Below are 17,702 nucleotides of genomic sequence, written 5' to 3' on the forward strand. Positions count from 1 at the left end.
GCTGACTATTATGAGCTCAGCCAGAACAGTGGGCTGCGGACCTCAATTCCTCTTCACATGACTTCTCCTCAGGCTTAATTTCACAGAAAAGTAGCTGGGTTTTAAGAATGAGCAATCAAAGACAGCAAGGCAGAAGCACATGGCATTTTATGACATATAGCCTCAGAAGCCACATATCATCATTTCAGCCTTATTCTACTGGTCAAGGCAGTCACAAAGGCTCAATCATGTCCAAGGAGAGAAGACAGACTCTACCACTGGACAGGCACATTGATAATGTCACATGATAAGAAGAGTTTATGAGATGGGAGAGTTGTTATTGCCATCTTTGGAAAACTTAATCAAAGTCTGATAGGATGAGGCTTTGGGGGGCTTGGAGAGAGAAGTGAGTATATTTTGCAAGTGGGACACATATGAATTGTTGTAGTCAATGGTCTACTCTCTGGCTACAATTTCCACCCCTATCACAAGCAAATAACACTTCTCTCCAAGATTTCCAAGCCTCATCCCATCAGACTTTGAGACCAATGCAAACTCTAAGATCTCATCATCTACATTCAGGTCCAGTGTGGTCTCTTGGATATAGCTCCTTGAGAACTGTTCCTCTCAATTTGAAGAAATGAATGAATTATTTTTCCCCATTCTCAATAGACAATGATGGAACAGTCAAAAGATAACCACTATATACATTACTGTTTGAAAGGGGAGAAAGCGAAGCATAAAATGGTCATTAGTGTATAGGGATTCTGAAGCCCATTCAGGCATATGGGCCAGTTCCTTGATTAGGGCTCAGTCCTACTCCCTAAGGGTTTGTTCTCTGAGGCTCTGGTTTACATATTTGGGCTCTTGACTTGCCCTCCAACTCATCCTTTCTTGCTTAAAAAAAAAGGAGCCCGTGTCTGCAGCTGAGCAGATTTCTCAGTCATTTCCTGTCCATAGAATATGGGGAGTCTAAAGACTTCTTTTCATTTTGTGCTGTTTCTGTCCCTTTCCATACAAGCTGGTATACTTCTAAAACCCTGTGGTTCCTTAATTATAAAGTTATAATCCATTCCATTAGACAAAAGACAAAATTACAAATGTCCTTGATAGGTAGAAAAAGTAATAGAGTAGTACCAAGAAGATTGCTAGCAGTACCATAAAAATTACTAATAATTTTATATATCTATAAAAATATGTATATTTTTAAAATTATAAATTAGTATAAAATATACAAAAGTGACAGAAGCACTCTTGCACCAGGGGTGAGATTACAACTTAGAAATTTTCAAAAAATGATATAAGAAAATGAAGGACTATAAGAGACTGCTATGAACTATTATACACCACCAAATTAGATAAACTAGAAGAAACTGATAAACTCCTAGATATATACACCTACCAAGACTGAATCAAGGACTTCCCTGGTGGTGCAGTGGTTAAGACTCCATGCTCCCACTGCAGAGGGCACAGGTTTGACCCCTGGTTGGGGAACTAAGATCCCATATGCCACACAGCATGGCCAAAAAAAAGACTGAATCAAGAAGAAATAGAAACTCTGAACATATAACTAGTAAGTAGAGACTGAATCAGCAATCAAAAATCTCCTAACATAGTAAAGTGCAGGCAGAGATGACTTCACTGTAGAATTCTATCACACATTTCAAAAGAATTAATGCCAATCCTTCTCAAACTCTTCCAAAAAAATGAAGAGGAGGGAACACTTCCAACCTTATTGTATGAGGCCAACATTACTCTCATACCAAAACCAGACAAAGATACTATAAGAAAAGAAGACTACAGACAAATATCCCTGATGAAAACTCATGCAAATATCCTCAATAAAATACTAATAAAATGAATTCAACAGCACTTTAAAAGGATTAAACACCATGACCAAGAGGGATTGATTCCTGGGATGCAGGATTGGTTCAAGATGGCGGAGTAGAGGGATGTGCTCTCGCTCCCTCGTGCAAGAACACCAGAATCACAACTAACTGCTGAACAATCATCGACAGGAAGACACTGGAACTCACCAAAAAAGATACCCCACACCCAAAGACAAAGGAGAAGCCACACTGAAACGGCCGGAGGAGCGCAAACACAATAAAATCAAATCCCAAAACTGATGCGTGGCTGACTCACAAACTGGAGAACACTTATACCACAGAAGTCCACCCACTGGAGTGAAGGTTCTGAGCCCCATGTCAGGCTCCCCAATCTGGGGGTCCAGCAACGAAAGGAGGAATTCCTAGAGAATCAGACTTTGAAGGCTAATGGGATTTGATTGCAGGACTTTGACAGGACTGGGGGAGACAGAGACTCTACTCTTGGTGGGCACACACAAAGTAGTGTGTGCATTGGGACCAAGGGAAAGGAGCAGTGACCCCATAGGAGACTGAATAAGATCTACCTGCTAGTGTTGGAGGGTCTCTTTCAGAGGCGGGCAGTGGCTGTGTCTCACCGTGAGGACAAGGACACTGGCAGCAGAAGTTCTGAGAAGTACTCCTTGGCGTGAGAACTCCCAGAGTCCGCCATTAGCCCCCACAAAGAGCCCACATAGGCTCCAGAGTTGGGTCGCCTCAGGCCAAACAACCAACAAGGAGGGAACCCAGCCCCACCCATCAGCAGACAAGTGGATTAAGTTTTACTAAGCTCTGCCCACCAAAGCAACAGCCAGCTCTACCCACCACCAGTCCCTCCCATCAGGAAACCTGCACAAGCCTCTTAGATAGCCTCATCCACCAGAGGGCAGACAGCAGAAACAAGAAGAACTACAATCCTGCAGCCTGTGGAACAAAAACCACATTCACAGAAAGATAGACACAATGAAAAGGCAGAGGGCTCTCTACCAGATGAAGTTGTTCTGCTCTCTACCGCAGAAAAACAACTAAATGAAGTGGAGATAGTCAACGTTCCAGAAAAAGAATTCAGAATGATAGTGAAGATGACCCAGGACCTCGGAAAAAGAATGGAGGCAAAGATCGAGAAGATGCAAGAAATGTTTAACAAAGACCTAGAAGAATTAAAGAACGAACAAACAGAGATGAACAACACAATAACTGAAATGAAAAATACACTAGAAGGAATCAATAGCAGAATAACTGAGGCAGAAGAAAGGATAAGTGACCTGGAAGACAAAATAGTGGAATTCACTGCTGTGGAACAGAATAAAGGAAAAAGAATGAAAAGAAATGAAGACAGCCTAAGAGACTTCCGGGAAAACACTAAACACAACAACATTCGCATTATAGGGGTCCCAGAAGGAGAAGAGAGAGAGAAAGGACCTGAGAAAATGTTTGAAGGGATTATAGTCAAAAACTTCCCTAACATGGGAAAGGAAATAGCCACCCAAGTCCAGGAAGTGCAGAGAGTCCCATACAGGATAAACCCAAGGAGAAACACGATTGTGACACATAGGAATCAAATAGGCAAAAATTAAAGACAAAGAAAAATTATAGAAAGCAACAAGGGAAAAATGATAAATAACATACAATGGAACTCCCATAAGGTTAACAACTGATTTCTCAGCAGAAACTCTACAAGCCAGAAGGGAGTGGCAAGATATACTTAAAGTGATGAAAGGGAAGAACCTACAACCAAGATTACTCTACCTGGCAAGGATCTCATTCAGATTTGATGGAGAAATCAAAAGCTTTACAGACAAGCAAAAGCTAAGAGAATTCAGCACCACCAAAGCAGCTCTACAACAAATGCTAAAGGAACTCCTCTAAGTGGGAAACACAAGACAAGAAAAGGACCTACAAAAACAAACCCAAAACAATTAAGGAAATGGTCATAGGAACATACATATCAATAATTACCTTAAACGGGAATGGATTAAATGCTCCAACAAAAAGACACGGGTTTCCTGAATGGATACAAAAACAAGACCCATATTTATGCTGTCTACAACAGATCCACGGCAGACCTAGGGACACATTCAAACTGAAAGTGAGGGGATGGAAAAAGATATTCCATGGAAATGGAAATCAAAAGAAAGCTGGAGTAGCAATACTCATATCAGATAAAATAGACTTTAAATTAAAGAATGTTATAAGAGACAAAGAAGGACACTACATAATGATCAAGGGATCAAACAAAGAAGAAGATATAACAATTGTAAATATATATGCACTCAACATAGGAGCACCTCAATGCATAAGGCAACTGCTAACAGCTATAAAAGAGGAAATTGACAGCAACACAATAATAGTGGGGGACTTTAACACCTGACTTACACCAATGGACAGATCATCCAAACAGAAAATTAATAAGGAAACACAAGCTTTAAATGACACAATAGACCAGATAGATTTAATTGATATTTATAGGACATTCCATCCAAAAACAGCAGATTACACTTTCTTCTCAAGTGTGCACGGAACATTCTCCAGGATAGATCACATCTTGGGTCACAAATCAAGCCGCAGTAAATTTAAGAAAATTGAAATCATATCAAGCATCTTTTCTGACCACAACACTATGAGATTAGAAATCAATTACAGGGAAAAAACGTAAAAAACACAAACACATGGAGAGTAAACAATACGTTACTAAATAACCACTAGATCACTGAAGAAATCAAAGAAGAAAGCAAAAAATACCTACAAACAAATGATAATGAAAACACGACAATCCAAAACCTATGGGATGCAGCAAAAGCAGTTCTAAGAGGGAAGTTTATAGCTATAGAAGCCTACCTCAAGAAACAAGAAAAATCTCACATAAACAATCTAACCTTACACCTAAAGGAACTAGAGGAAGAAGAACAAACAAAACACAAAGCTAGCAGAAGGAAGGAAATCATAAAGATCAGAGCAGAAATAAATGAAATACAAACAAAGAAAACAATAGCAAAGATCAATAAAACTAAAAGCTGGTTCTTTGAGAAGATTAACAATATTAATAAACCATTAGCCAGACTCATCAAGAAAAAGAGGGAGAGGACTCAGATCCAATAAAGTTAGAAATGAAAAAAGAGAAGTTACAACAGACACCGCAGAAATACAAAGCATCCTAAGAGACTACTACAAGCAACTCTATGCCAATAAAATGGACAACCTGGAAGAAATGGACAAATTCTTAGAAAGGTATAAACTTCCAAGACTGAACCAGGAAGAAATAGAAAATATGAACAGACCAATCACAAGTAATGAAATTGAAACTGTGATTAAAAATCTTCCAACAGGGCTTCCCTGGTGGCGCAGTTGTTGAGAGTCCGCGTGCCGATGCAGGGGACACGGGTTCGTGCCCCGGTCTGGGAGGATCCCACATGCTGCGGAGCGGCTGGGCCCGTGAGCCATGTCCGCTGAGCCTGCGCGTCCGGAGCCTGTGCTCCGCAAAGGGGGAGGCCACAACAGTGAGAGGCCCGCGTACCACCAAAAAAAAAAAAAAAAAAACTTCCAACAAACAAAAGTCCAGAACCAGATGGTTTCACAGGTGAACTCTATCAAACATTTAGAGAAGAGCTACACCCATCCTTCTCAAACTCTTCCAAAAAACTGCAGAGGAAGGAACACTCCCAAACTCATTCTACGAGGCCACCATCACCCTGATACCAAAACCAAAGATACTACCAAAACTGAAAATTACAGACCAGTATCACTGATGAATATAGATGCAAAAACCCTCAACAACATACTAGCAAACGGAATCCAACAACACATTAAAAGGATTATACACCATGATCAAGTGGGATTTACCCCAGGGATGCAAGGATTCTTCAATATATGCAAATCAATCAATGTGATACACCATATTAACAAATTGAAGAATAAAAACCATATGATCATCTCAATAGATGCAGAAAAAGCTTTTGACAAAATTCAACACCCATTTATCATAAAAATTCTCCAGAAGGTGGGCATAGAGGGAACCTACCTCAACATAATGAAGGCCATATACAACAAACCCACAGCAAACATCATTCTCAATGGTGAAAAACTGAAAGCATTTCCTCTAAGATCAGGAGCAAGACAAGGATGTCCACTCTCGCCACTATTACTGAACATAGTTTTGGAAGTCCTAGCCACAGCAATCAGAGAAGAAAAAGAAATAAAAGGAATACAGGGGCTTCCCTGATGGCACAGTGGTTGAGAGTCCTCCTGCTGATGCTGGGGACGCGGGTTCGTGCTCCGGTCCGGGAGGATACCACATGCCGCAGAGCGGCTGGGCCTGTGCGCCATGGCCACTGAGCCTTCGCGTCCGGAGTCTGTGCTCCGCAGCGGGAGAGACCACAGTAGTGAGAGGCCTGAGTACCGCAAAAAAAAAACCAGAACAAAACAAAAAAAGGAATACAAATTGGAAAAGAAGAAATAAAGCTCTCACTGTTTGCAGATGACATGATACTATACATAGAGAATCCTAAAGATGCCACCAGAAAACTACTAGAGCTAATCAATGAATTTGGTAGAGCTGCAGGATACAAAATTAATGCACAGAAATCTCTTGTATTCCTATACACTAATGAAAAATCTGAAAGAGAAATTAAGGAACCACTCCCATTTACTATTGCAACAAAAAGAATAAAATACCTAGGAATAAACCTATCTAGGGAGACAAAAGACCTGTATGTAGAAAACTATAAGACACTGTTGAAAAAAATTAAAGATGATACCAACAGATGGAGAGATATACCATGTTCTTGGATTGGAAGAATCAATATTGTGAAAATGACTATACTACCCAAAGCAATCTACAGATTCAATGCAATCCCTATCAAACTACCACTCGCCTTTTTTTTTTTTTTTTTTTTTTTACAGAACTAGAACAAACAATCTTAAAACTTGTATGGAGTCACAAAAGACCCCAAATAGCCAAAGCAGTCTTGAGTGAAAAAAACGGAGCTGGAGGAATCAGACTCCCTTACTTCAGACTATACTACAAAGCTACAGTATTCAACGTAATATGGAACTGGCACAAAAACAGAAATAGAGATTAATGGAACACGATAGAAAGCCCAAAGATAAACCCATGCACCTATGGTCAACTAATCTATGACAAAGGAGGCAAGGATGTACAATGGAGAAAAGACAGCCTCTTCAATAAGTGGTGCTGGGAAAACTGGACAGCTACATGTAAAAGGATGAAATAAGAACACTCCCTAACACCATACACAAAAATAAACTCAAAATGGATTAGAGATATAAATGTAAGACCGGACACTATAAAACTCTTAGAGGAAAACTTAGGAGGAACATTCTTTGACATAAATCACAGCAAGATTTTCTTTGATCCACCTCCTAGAGTAATGGAAATAAAAACAAAAATAAACAAATGGGACCTAATAAAACTTAAAAGCTTTTGCAAAGCAAAGAAAACTACAAACAAGACGAAAAGACAACCCTCAGAATGGGAAAAAATATTTGCAAGCAAATCAATGGACAAAGGATTAATCTCCAAAATATATAAACAGCTCATGCAGCTCAATATTAAAAAAACAAATAACCCAATCCAAAAATGGGCAAAAGACCTAAATAGATGTTTCTCCAAAGAGGACATACAGATGTCCAAGAAGCACATGAAAAGCTGTTCAACGTCACTAATTATTAGAGAAATGCAAATCAAAACTACAATGAGGTATCACCTCACACCAGTTAGAATGGGCATCATCAGAATATCTATAAACAACAAATGCTGGAGGGGTTGTGGCAAAAAGGGAACCCTCTTGCACTGTTGGTGGGAATGTAAATTGATACAGCCACTATGGAGGTTCCTTAAAAAACTAAAAATAGAATTACCATATGACCCAGCAATCCCACTACTGGGCATATACCCAGAGAAAACCATAATTCAAAAAGACACATGCACCCCAATGTTCACTGCAGCACTATTTATAATAGCCAGGTCATGGAAGCAACCTAAATGTCCATTGATAGACAAATGGATACAGAAGATGTGGTACATATATACAATGGAATATTACTCAGCCATAAAAAGGAATGAAATTGGGTCATTTGTAGAGACGTGGATGGACCTACAGACTGTCGTACAGAGTGAAGTAAGTCAGGAAGAGAAAAACAAATATCGTATATTAACACATATACGTGGAACCTAGAAAAATGGTACAGATCTACCGGTTTGCAAGGCAGAAATAGACACGGATGTAGAGAACAAACTTATGGACACCAACGGGGGAAAGCGGCGGGGGTGGTGGTGGTGGTGGTGTGATGAATTGAGAGATTGGGATTGACATGTATACACCGATGTGTATAAAATGGATGACTAATAAGAACCTGCTGTATAAAAAAAATAAAATAAAAGAAAATTCCAAAAAAAAAAAGAAACCTCTTAAATAAATTAAAAATAGAGGAAAAAAACTAAATTTTAGTTTTGATTGCTATTCAAATGTAAACATTTTCCATCAATAGCTAATTTTCTATGTGGGTGTATGTAGTATCTTTGCCTTGTTTTGATATTATATTCTTACTACAGTAAAATAACTATGTACACATGTAATAAAAAAATATGAAAATCAATAAATGTAATACACCTCATTAACATAACAATGGTCAAAAATCACATAATCATCTCAATTGATGCAGAAAAAGCATTTGACAAAATTCAACACCCTTTCATTATAAAAACATTAAAAAACTAGGAAGAGAAGGAAATTACCTCAACATAATAAATATCATATATGAAAAGCATACAGCTAACATACTCAATGGTGAAAAACTGAATGCTTTTCCTCTAAGATCAGGAACAAGGCAAGGATGTCCACTCTTGCCACTTCTATTCAAAATAGTACTGGAAGTCCTACCCAGAACAACTAGGCAAGAAAAAGAAATAAGCATTCGAATTGGAAAGGTAGAAATAAAATTATCTCTGTTCACAGATGACATGGTCTTATATGTAGGAAACCCTAAAGATTCCACAAAAATACTATTTGAACTAATGAATAAATTCAGCAAAGTTGCAGGATACAAAATAAACCCTCAAAAATCAGTTGTGTTTCTTACACTAACAATGAACAATATGAAAAGAAAACTAAGAAAATAATCCCATTTATAAGAGCATCAAAAAGAATTAAATACTTAGGAATAAGCTTAACCAAGGAAGTGAAAGACTTATACATTGAAAACTACAAAACATTGCTGAAAGAAAGGAGACAAAAATAAATGGAAAGACATCCCATTCATGTTCATGTTCTTGGATTAGATATAACATTATTAAAATACTACCCATACTACCCAGTCATCTAGAGATTCAATGCAATCCCTCTCAAAATCCCAGTGGCATTTTTGCAGAAATAGAAAAGCCATCCTAAAATACATATGGAATCTCAAGGGACCTTAAATAGCCAAAACAATCTTGAGAAAGAAGAACAAAGCTGGGTCCTCACACTTCCTGATTTCAAAACATATTACAAAGCTACAGTAATCAAAACAGTGTAGTACTGGCATAAAGACAGACATATAGACTAATGGAACAAAATAGAGAGCCCAGAAATAAACCCTTGCATATATGGTCAACTGATCTTTGGCAAGGGCACTAAGGCTGTATAATGGGGAAAGGATAGTCTCTTCAACAGATGGTGTTGGGAAAACTAGATATCCACATGCAAAAGAATCAAGAGGAAGCCTCATCTTACACCATATACAAAAATTAACTCAAAATGAATTAGAGACCTAAATGTAGAACATGAAACTATAAAACTCCTGGAAGAAAACATAGGGGGAAATCTTCATAACATTGGAATGGAAATGATTTCCTGAAAATGACACCACAAGCACAGGCAACAAAAGCAAAACTAAACAAATGGAACTACATCAAACTTAAAAATGTCTGCACAGCAATGGGAACAATAAACAGAGTGGAAAAGTAACCTATGAAATGGGAGAAAATATTGCAAATCATGTATCAGATAAGGGGTTAATATCCAGAATATTTAAAGAACTCCTACAACTTAAAAACAATAATAAAAATAACCAATTAAAAAATGGGCAAAGGACTTACACAGATATTTCTCCAAAGAAGATATATAAATGGCCAAAAAGCATATGAAAAATGCTCCATATCACTAATCATCAATGAAACACAAATCAAAACAACAATGAAATGTCACCTCTCAATCATTAGGATGGCTAGTATTAAAAATACAATAACAAAAACAACAGAAAACAACAAGTATGAGCAAGGATGTAGAGAAAAATGGAACTCTTGCACACTGCTGGCAGCAATGTAATATGGTATAGCTACTATGGAAAACAGTACAGAGATTCCTCAAAAAATCAAAAATAGAACTACCATATGATCCAGCAATCCTATTTCTGGGTATATATCCAAAAGAAAACAGGATCTCAAAGAGATATTTGCACACCCATGTTCATTGTAGCATTATGCACAATAGTCAAGATGTATAAGCAACTTAAACATCCATCAATGGATGAATGGATCAGTAAAACGTGATATTGATACATATATGTCTGTACACACACACACACACACACACACACACACACACACACACACAATGGAATATTATTTGGTCTTAAAAAAGAAGGAAATCCTAACAAATGCTACAACATGGATGAACCTGGAGGACATCATGCTAAGTGAAATAAGCTAATTATAAAAAGACATACTGCGGGCTTCCCTGGTGGCACAGTGGTTGAGGGTCTGCCTGCCGATGCAGGGGACGCGGGTTCGTGCCCCGGTCCGGGAAGATCCCACATGCCGCAGAGCAGCTGGGCCCGTGAGCCATGGCCGCTGAGCCTGCACGTCTGGAGCCTGTGCTCCGCAACGGGAGAGGCCACAAAAGTGAGAGGCCCGCGTACCACAAAAAAAAAAAAAAAAAAGACATACTGTGTGATTCTATTTATAAGAGGTCTCTAAAGTAACCAAACTCACAGAAGCAGAAAGTAGAATGGTGGTTGCCAGGGCTGACGAGAGGAGAATAGGGGAGTTGTTTCTGAATGGATACAGAGTTTCAGTCATTCAAGATGGAAAAGTTATAGAGATCTGTTGTACAACAACATGCACATAGTGAACAATACTGTACCGTATATTTGTAAAAATTGTGAAGAGGGTAAATTGCATTTTTTGCCACAATGAAAAAAAAAAAGATATGAGACAATAACGTCAGGAGCCAACACCTTGCTATATAATATTGTACACTGCCATATGAGCCTGCAAGAAATAATAGAAGCTAACTGAATAAACCATAATAGCATCCTTCTAATTACCTATATAAGAATAGGCTTAAATTAAGTCAAGTGTTTTGGATCTGTCTGAGACAGAGAGCTATCTCAGATACACAAACAAAAAATAAATAAAAATTTACAGGAAAATGATTATATAATAATTTATCTATTTTAAAATATTTTGTCAGGTATTTGCACTTGAAGAATCTTCCTAGTATTCAGATAAAAATTTTTCTATCAGATTAAACTGATCATAGAGAAGATCATCAGCATTCCAAAGTGTCCTTGGTGTTAGCCAACAGCACAATAATTGTACCATTTTCCCATCTGTTTTCATTGCTGGGAATCTTAAGAAGGCATCTAGGGTAACTCCATGCCTGCCAGAATCTCACTTAATTGACTTAAGATTGAAATCACTTAAAATTCCTATGCTTAAGATTTATTTTCAGTTTGTCAAGACTTAAAATGACATGCCCCTATCTTGATTATAAGACACAGTTGTGCTTTCATATCTACAATAATTAAACATCCAAGTACCCTATCTACTTAAAATAGATACAAATATACACACACAACTACACACACAAAAACTCCAACCTGCATCTATTTTCCCATGCTTAGAAGTAAAATAATGCATATAATTGCAGTGATCATGCATTCAGAGTTTACCAGAAGTCTGAATCCCAGTTTCCATTTTTTATTAATGTTTATAGATAATGTCTACTGGTGAATAGATAAAATCCTCAGAATTCTTAATATCTCAACATTGGAAGAAAAGGAAATGAGGAGAGAAATGGTGAAGAACTGTACAAGGAACTGACCTGGGCTTTGTGGTGAAATGGAAGATCAAACCAAATTCAGAGGATATTCTCCCCATGGAAATAAGATAAATGTCCCCTCTCATCTCCCAGTGAAAGGAAAGGAAAAAAGATTTACATACTGCTTTTTTTTTTTAGTTGTATGAAGCCAAAATCTAACCAAATAAAAACTGACCAAAATAAAGAACTCAGGAATGAAGCCAGTAAAATTGGGACTGGTGAGCTCTGAATCTATTTAAATGTGGAAGAAAGGCCTTTTTTTTTAAAGTGGGAATTATGGTTATAGAACACAATATAAATATTATAACCTTTAATGTAAAATAACACCAAACTAAAATCTGGAGGGTAAGAGGAGCTGAGATGGAAATAAATGTAAGAAGTTAGTATTCTCATCTTTCACAGCAAGGAGTAAATCCGTATTAGCTAAAATAGAAATTTGTAGTTGTTTAAATAATGATTTTCATTTCTTAATGTTTTTCATAATCACTTCAACACTTAAGACAATATTTCCTAAAAAGCCCTCTGATGAGGAAACAATTTCTCAAAAGTTCCATAATTCCTCTAGTTTCACATCAGTTTCTTTTTCTTCTATTAAATTCAAATAAGATTAAATATAATGTTTCTTACTATAAAGTAACTCATGTAATATATGTCCATTAATCCATTCATCCCTCTATCTGTATGTATCTATACAGATGCAGAGATGACTGGTGTGCATCTAACAGTTCATTTTTGAATGATGGGAACTGGTGGCTTTTAAAATTTTTATTCTTCATACTTTGCTGCACTGTTTGGATTATTTATGGCACATATGCACAATTTTTATTTAAAAAGGACATAGTGAGTGAGAAGTCCTACTGAAGGTTTTACATATGCTCAGGACAACCCTTCGAACTTTCAGAGAGAAAAGTCTGCTGATCATCTACTGAGTCTCTCTAAAATTCTTCCAGGCTGACAGTAAGGAAAGTGGGGCACTGGAAATGCTATAGTTCCAATATTTAGGAACTTTTAAAACAGGGATCAAAACATTCACAAAAGAGGTCTTTTCTTAACCCATGATGTAATCTTTGTGATCTTAGAATGGTCACAGTTCTTTATAACTACCACAGAATATTTCCACAGTTCATTACAACTACCATTATAATTACAGTGCTATATTGGATCTCAAAACAACAACACTTCAAGGCATTTTCAAAACAACAACACTTCAAGGCATTAAAATATCATTTTATGAATACATAGTCTATCTTCTATTCTACCTTTAATAAGGTACTACTCCTAAATCTGCCTAAATGAAATAAATATGTCCAAGGGGAAAAGATATAGCTCATCTACGTAAAATGCATATCTGTGAATCAAAACAATAAATGTTATATATGAATTATCTAATATACTTAAATAAGACACATACCAGCAGAGGTGCTTCCATTGTCTTAATAAAACGATGAATGTTCAGTGTAGTCAAAGACTGTTCCATTAGTGTTCTCCTGCATTGCTGGGTCAAGTCCAAGACTGGTTTACAATGAAAAAAATAGAGATGTGCGTATTCTATATCTTCAGTGCTGTAAATTAAAAATTAGGGACAAACCCACTTGAAGTTCAACGTGTGATCCTTCTACCATGCAGAAAGATATAACAAATCTCTTTGTCCATGCTTTTGAATTACTGTTTTGGTAAAATCCTAAAACAGTATAACAAAATAAAATGGACCTAAGCAAAAAAGAGGATATAAGAAATTTCTGAGTTGTATAAACAGTTTTTTTCCTGAACTCTTTCATATGGTAGCTTCTAAATTAGAGACAGGTCTACACAATCTTTTTTTTTAGATAAAAGACTGTCACCTTGAGGAAAATGAGATTATCTTAAAATACAGCAGCTTTTCTATAGCTGTGCTAAATAAATAAAGCTTTGTAACACAAATTTTCTAGGTTTAATTTAAACCCAAATCTGTTTTGAATAACCTTCAGACAAAACATGCCTTAAGATAGAAACCATGTGACACTTTGTGGGAGTTAGTGAGTTTGTATCTGAAATATTACAAAACTCAGCAAATATGGCTTATAATTTGAGTTCTGGCATTCCCTTCAATATAAGAATTCAAAGATAAACTTACAGTGAGTAAGTAAGGTTTGCCAAAATTAAAATAGCATTTTATAAATCTCCATATGGCATTAGTAGAGTTTGGCAAAATACTGCAAATTTTTATTTTTACAATATTATTTTAATTCTTGATACATGCTTCAACTGAGCTCCAAGATTCACTGATTTCAAATTTAATTGCAAAGTAATTTCTAATAGATTCAGTGATTAAAGAAATGATCATTCAAAGATTACTTAATGCCTACACTGTTAGGCCCTATGCTAAATATAAGAGAATAAGATGAATAAGATGATTCAAATCCTTGAGGGGCTTAGGCTAAAGGACATATATTCAGTAAAAAAATGAAAATGTGATTCATAAGTGCTAGAATATACAAAGTGCTATGAGAAACAAAGAAATATTTAATTCTGCCTCAAGTCAGGAAAGAGAAGAAAGGGAAGGGAAGGGAAGGGAAGGGAAGGGAAGGGAAGGGAAGGGAAGGGAGATCATCACAGAGACTGAAAACAGTAAGAGAGAATGACTTCTCCAAGAAGATAAGACTAATGGGTATTTCAGACAAAAGGAACTATATAGCCAAGACCCAAACAAAGTGTATAACTTTTTGAGAGGAACTGTAAATAGTCACATATTGCTGAAAGGAAAGTGTTGAGAGCAAGAGGACCCAGCTGAGGTTGGACTACCTATCATAACCTCTGAAATAATAAAATGTTGGAAAGTTATTTAATCAGGGATCATTTCGTTGTAGGTAACAGACACCAAAAAGGTGGGAGTGAGGGGGATTTACTGGTAGTTTAGAAGAGCATCTCACAGAATACAAGGAAAATTCAAGTAACTGGATCACAGGATAAATGTATAGATCTGAACAGCAAGAGTTCAGGGACATTTGGCCATCAACACTTTTTACCTCCCCACTCTCTCTGCTTTATTTCTACATGGGCAAAACATTCCTGCAGGCAAGAGAGCCAAAACGCTGTATAGTCCAGCTTCTCCATGCCCAATTCCAAGTTCCTAGAAAAAGGTATCCTATCTGCTCAGGTAAGTCCATGGATTGGATGACTCTAGGTCAGGTGGCCACCTCCAACCTAATTGACTGTGATATGTATGAGGTAGGGGTAACACCATTCTTGGCCTATACACAGATTCTTTAAGAAGGGAATATGGGGAGGTAGCAGAAAGTACTGGTGTCTCTACAGCATGCTACCTCTTGTACTACCTATCACATATACCCTTCTTTTTTTTATTTTTTTACCATTAAAAAAAAATACTGGAGTATAGTTGATTTACAATGTTGTATTAGTTTCAGGTGTACAGCAAAGTGAATCAGATATATATATATATATATATATATATATATATATATATATATATAATCTCAACTCTTTTTAAGATTCTTTTCCCATATAGGCCATTACAGAGCATATATACCCTTCTTAACTGACATTTCAAACATACTCAGGCCCAACATGATATAACAATTAATATACTAGATTATTCAATGTTATAGCCCCAGCAACTAGAATAGTGCCTAGAACATAGAAGGCATTCAATAAATATTTGTCGAATGAAAGAATGAACAAAGGAAAGAAAAAAATAAAAAGAACAAATGAAAGAAGAGATACATTCACCTCTTCCCCATTAGGAGACAACTCGAAGTCATCACTAACTACTTCACTCAGAAGTGATGTCCCAGGACTACATTATTCTGAATCCACAGTCCTTCCCTATCACATCAGGTCCAGATATGACTCCTCACCATTTTGTAGCCATGAATAAATGAGAATGAAAACTTCTCCAATATGTCATGTACTCAAAAGTTTATGAAAAACAGAATAACTGTACATTTTAAAATTCTCATTTTTAAAATGGGGGAAAGCAGGGGCTTCCCTGGTGGCGCAGTGGTTGAGAGTCCGCCTGTCGATGCAGGGGACACGGGTACGTGCCCCGGTCCAGGAAGATCCCACATGCTGCGGAGCGGCTTGGCCCGTGAGACATGGCTGCTGAGCCTGCGCCTCCGGAGCCTGTGCTCCGCAACGGGAGAGGCCACAACAGTGAGAGGCCCGTGTACCGCAGGAAAAAAAAAAAAAAAATGGGGGAAAGCATAAATCCTTCCAGAACATTACCATGTTTAGTCATAGATCAATATATAGTCTGTCTTGCTGAACAGTACTTGTAAAACAAATGAGAGGACTTACACCTTGCCAATAAATAACCAAAACTCTATGTTTTAAGCATGTCACCATTACTTGCAATTATTCATTAACAGAAAAATAAAGAAGCTAGTAATGCAAGAAAAAATATAAACAACCCTCAGAGAAAGTGTGGGACTAGCAAAGAATCATAATGGGACTGAAAATCTAAAGGTTCCCCCATTCCAAGATGGGAAATTGGTAGTCTACATTGGGAGTAGCAAAGTAGCTGGCTACACTACTGCTCGCTGTAAGTATCTTAAGACTCAGTGACTACTTACCGTAAAGTTTTAGGGTACTGTCAGCATGATTCTCAAATTGTTAAAAACATTAATTCTTATACAAATAGCAAACATGCATCAAAGTTTTATTTAACTCACTGAGGGAACCAGCAGAATGGCAGTTCAATAAGAAGATAGAAAAAGGAATGCTGGTTAATGTCATACAGAGCAATAAAAACATAACTTTTCTTTGCAAGCACTTCACTCTCTGCCTATCCACTCCCCGCAAAAAAAAAAAAAAAAAAAAAAAAAAATGTTTCACTTTATCAGTTTTCTGTGTACTAACCTCCATGTTTAAAGTTGTAAAATGTCTGGGATGTAATTAATTGTGTGTGGTATATCAAATAATCACTATTCTCTGAGAGGTGAGCAGGAGGGCTCATTAAAAACTCTTGCATGGTTTAAAAAGGTCACACAATCACCATTTTGCCCTGCTTTGGATTCATTTTCCTGAAGAGCATTTTGAAGCCAAACTTAGAAGTCTTCAAATGCACTGGTTATTCCTTGTGTCCCCATGTTCTAAACAGAAGAAAAACTTTAACCCTAGGTTGCCCAGCCAAAAGCAGTCCAAAGAAGGTCTCTACCTAAAATTGTAAGCTAGAAACTAGACAAGAAAATTAAACATTTAAAACATTCTGTTCAAAACTGTACTCAAATATATTTTAAGATTTTTCTGGTATAGTAACTTATGGAACTCTCAGGAAGAATCTCTGGAGCTTAGTTATGAAAGCTGTTATTTTATCACCTATCTGATCACTGAGGCAGATCTATTCATAAAATACACGTGGCCACTCAAGGGATCACATCTTGGGGCTTATCCATACTGCCTTCGTTCACCTTAGTTTAACATCCCTTCTGTATATTTAAGTTCATTTTAGTACAGCAGATAATAGCAATGAAGAGGATTTCAGGTGTCATTTATATATTCACAACTGGTTACGATTCCCCTCAGATAAGTCCACATTGTGGGAGTATAATGGAAATGCTGAATAAGTAATGTGAAATAAGTGAACTTAAAATTGTTAACTTATGTTTCTTATACATACCCAATACTTTCCAAAAGGGCAATTTCTGTGGTTAAGACAAATTGGTACGTGGTCCCGTACACAAAAGCAGCTTCCATGACTGCTCTGTGCTCTGAAGAAGAGAGAAAGAAGTTGGGAGAGAGGAGGAGTTATTCTATTCAGAAT

The 17,702-nt window shown here is 37.0% G+C and overlaps 1 protein-coding gene across 1 annotated transcript in view; it reads right to left on the reverse strand.

Annotated features, from left to right (window-relative positions):
- The window catches only part of TXNDC16 (thioredoxin domain containing 16), a gene marked incomplete at both ends in the record, with an annotated part of 93,055 nt that overhangs the window by 45,398 nt on the left and 29,955 nt on the right, over positions 1 to 17,702 (reverse strand). Inside the window, 2 exons of the mRNA XM_079699307.1 lie at positions 13,356 to 13,506; positions 17,559 to 17,649. Of these exons, the coding sequence (XP_079555433.1) occupies positions 13,356 to 13,506; positions 17,559 to 17,649 (242 nt within the window). The remainder of the gene's footprint in view (positions 1 to 13,355; positions 13,507 to 17,558; positions 17,650 to 17,702) is intronic.

Source organism: Hyperoodon ampullatus (genome assembly GCF_949752795.1).
Source record: "Hyperoodon ampullatus genome assembly, chromosome: 3".
In the NCBI taxonomy this organism is placed as follows: Eukaryota; Metazoa; Chordata; class Mammalia; order Artiodactyla; family Ziphiidae; genus Hyperoodon; species Hyperoodon ampullatus.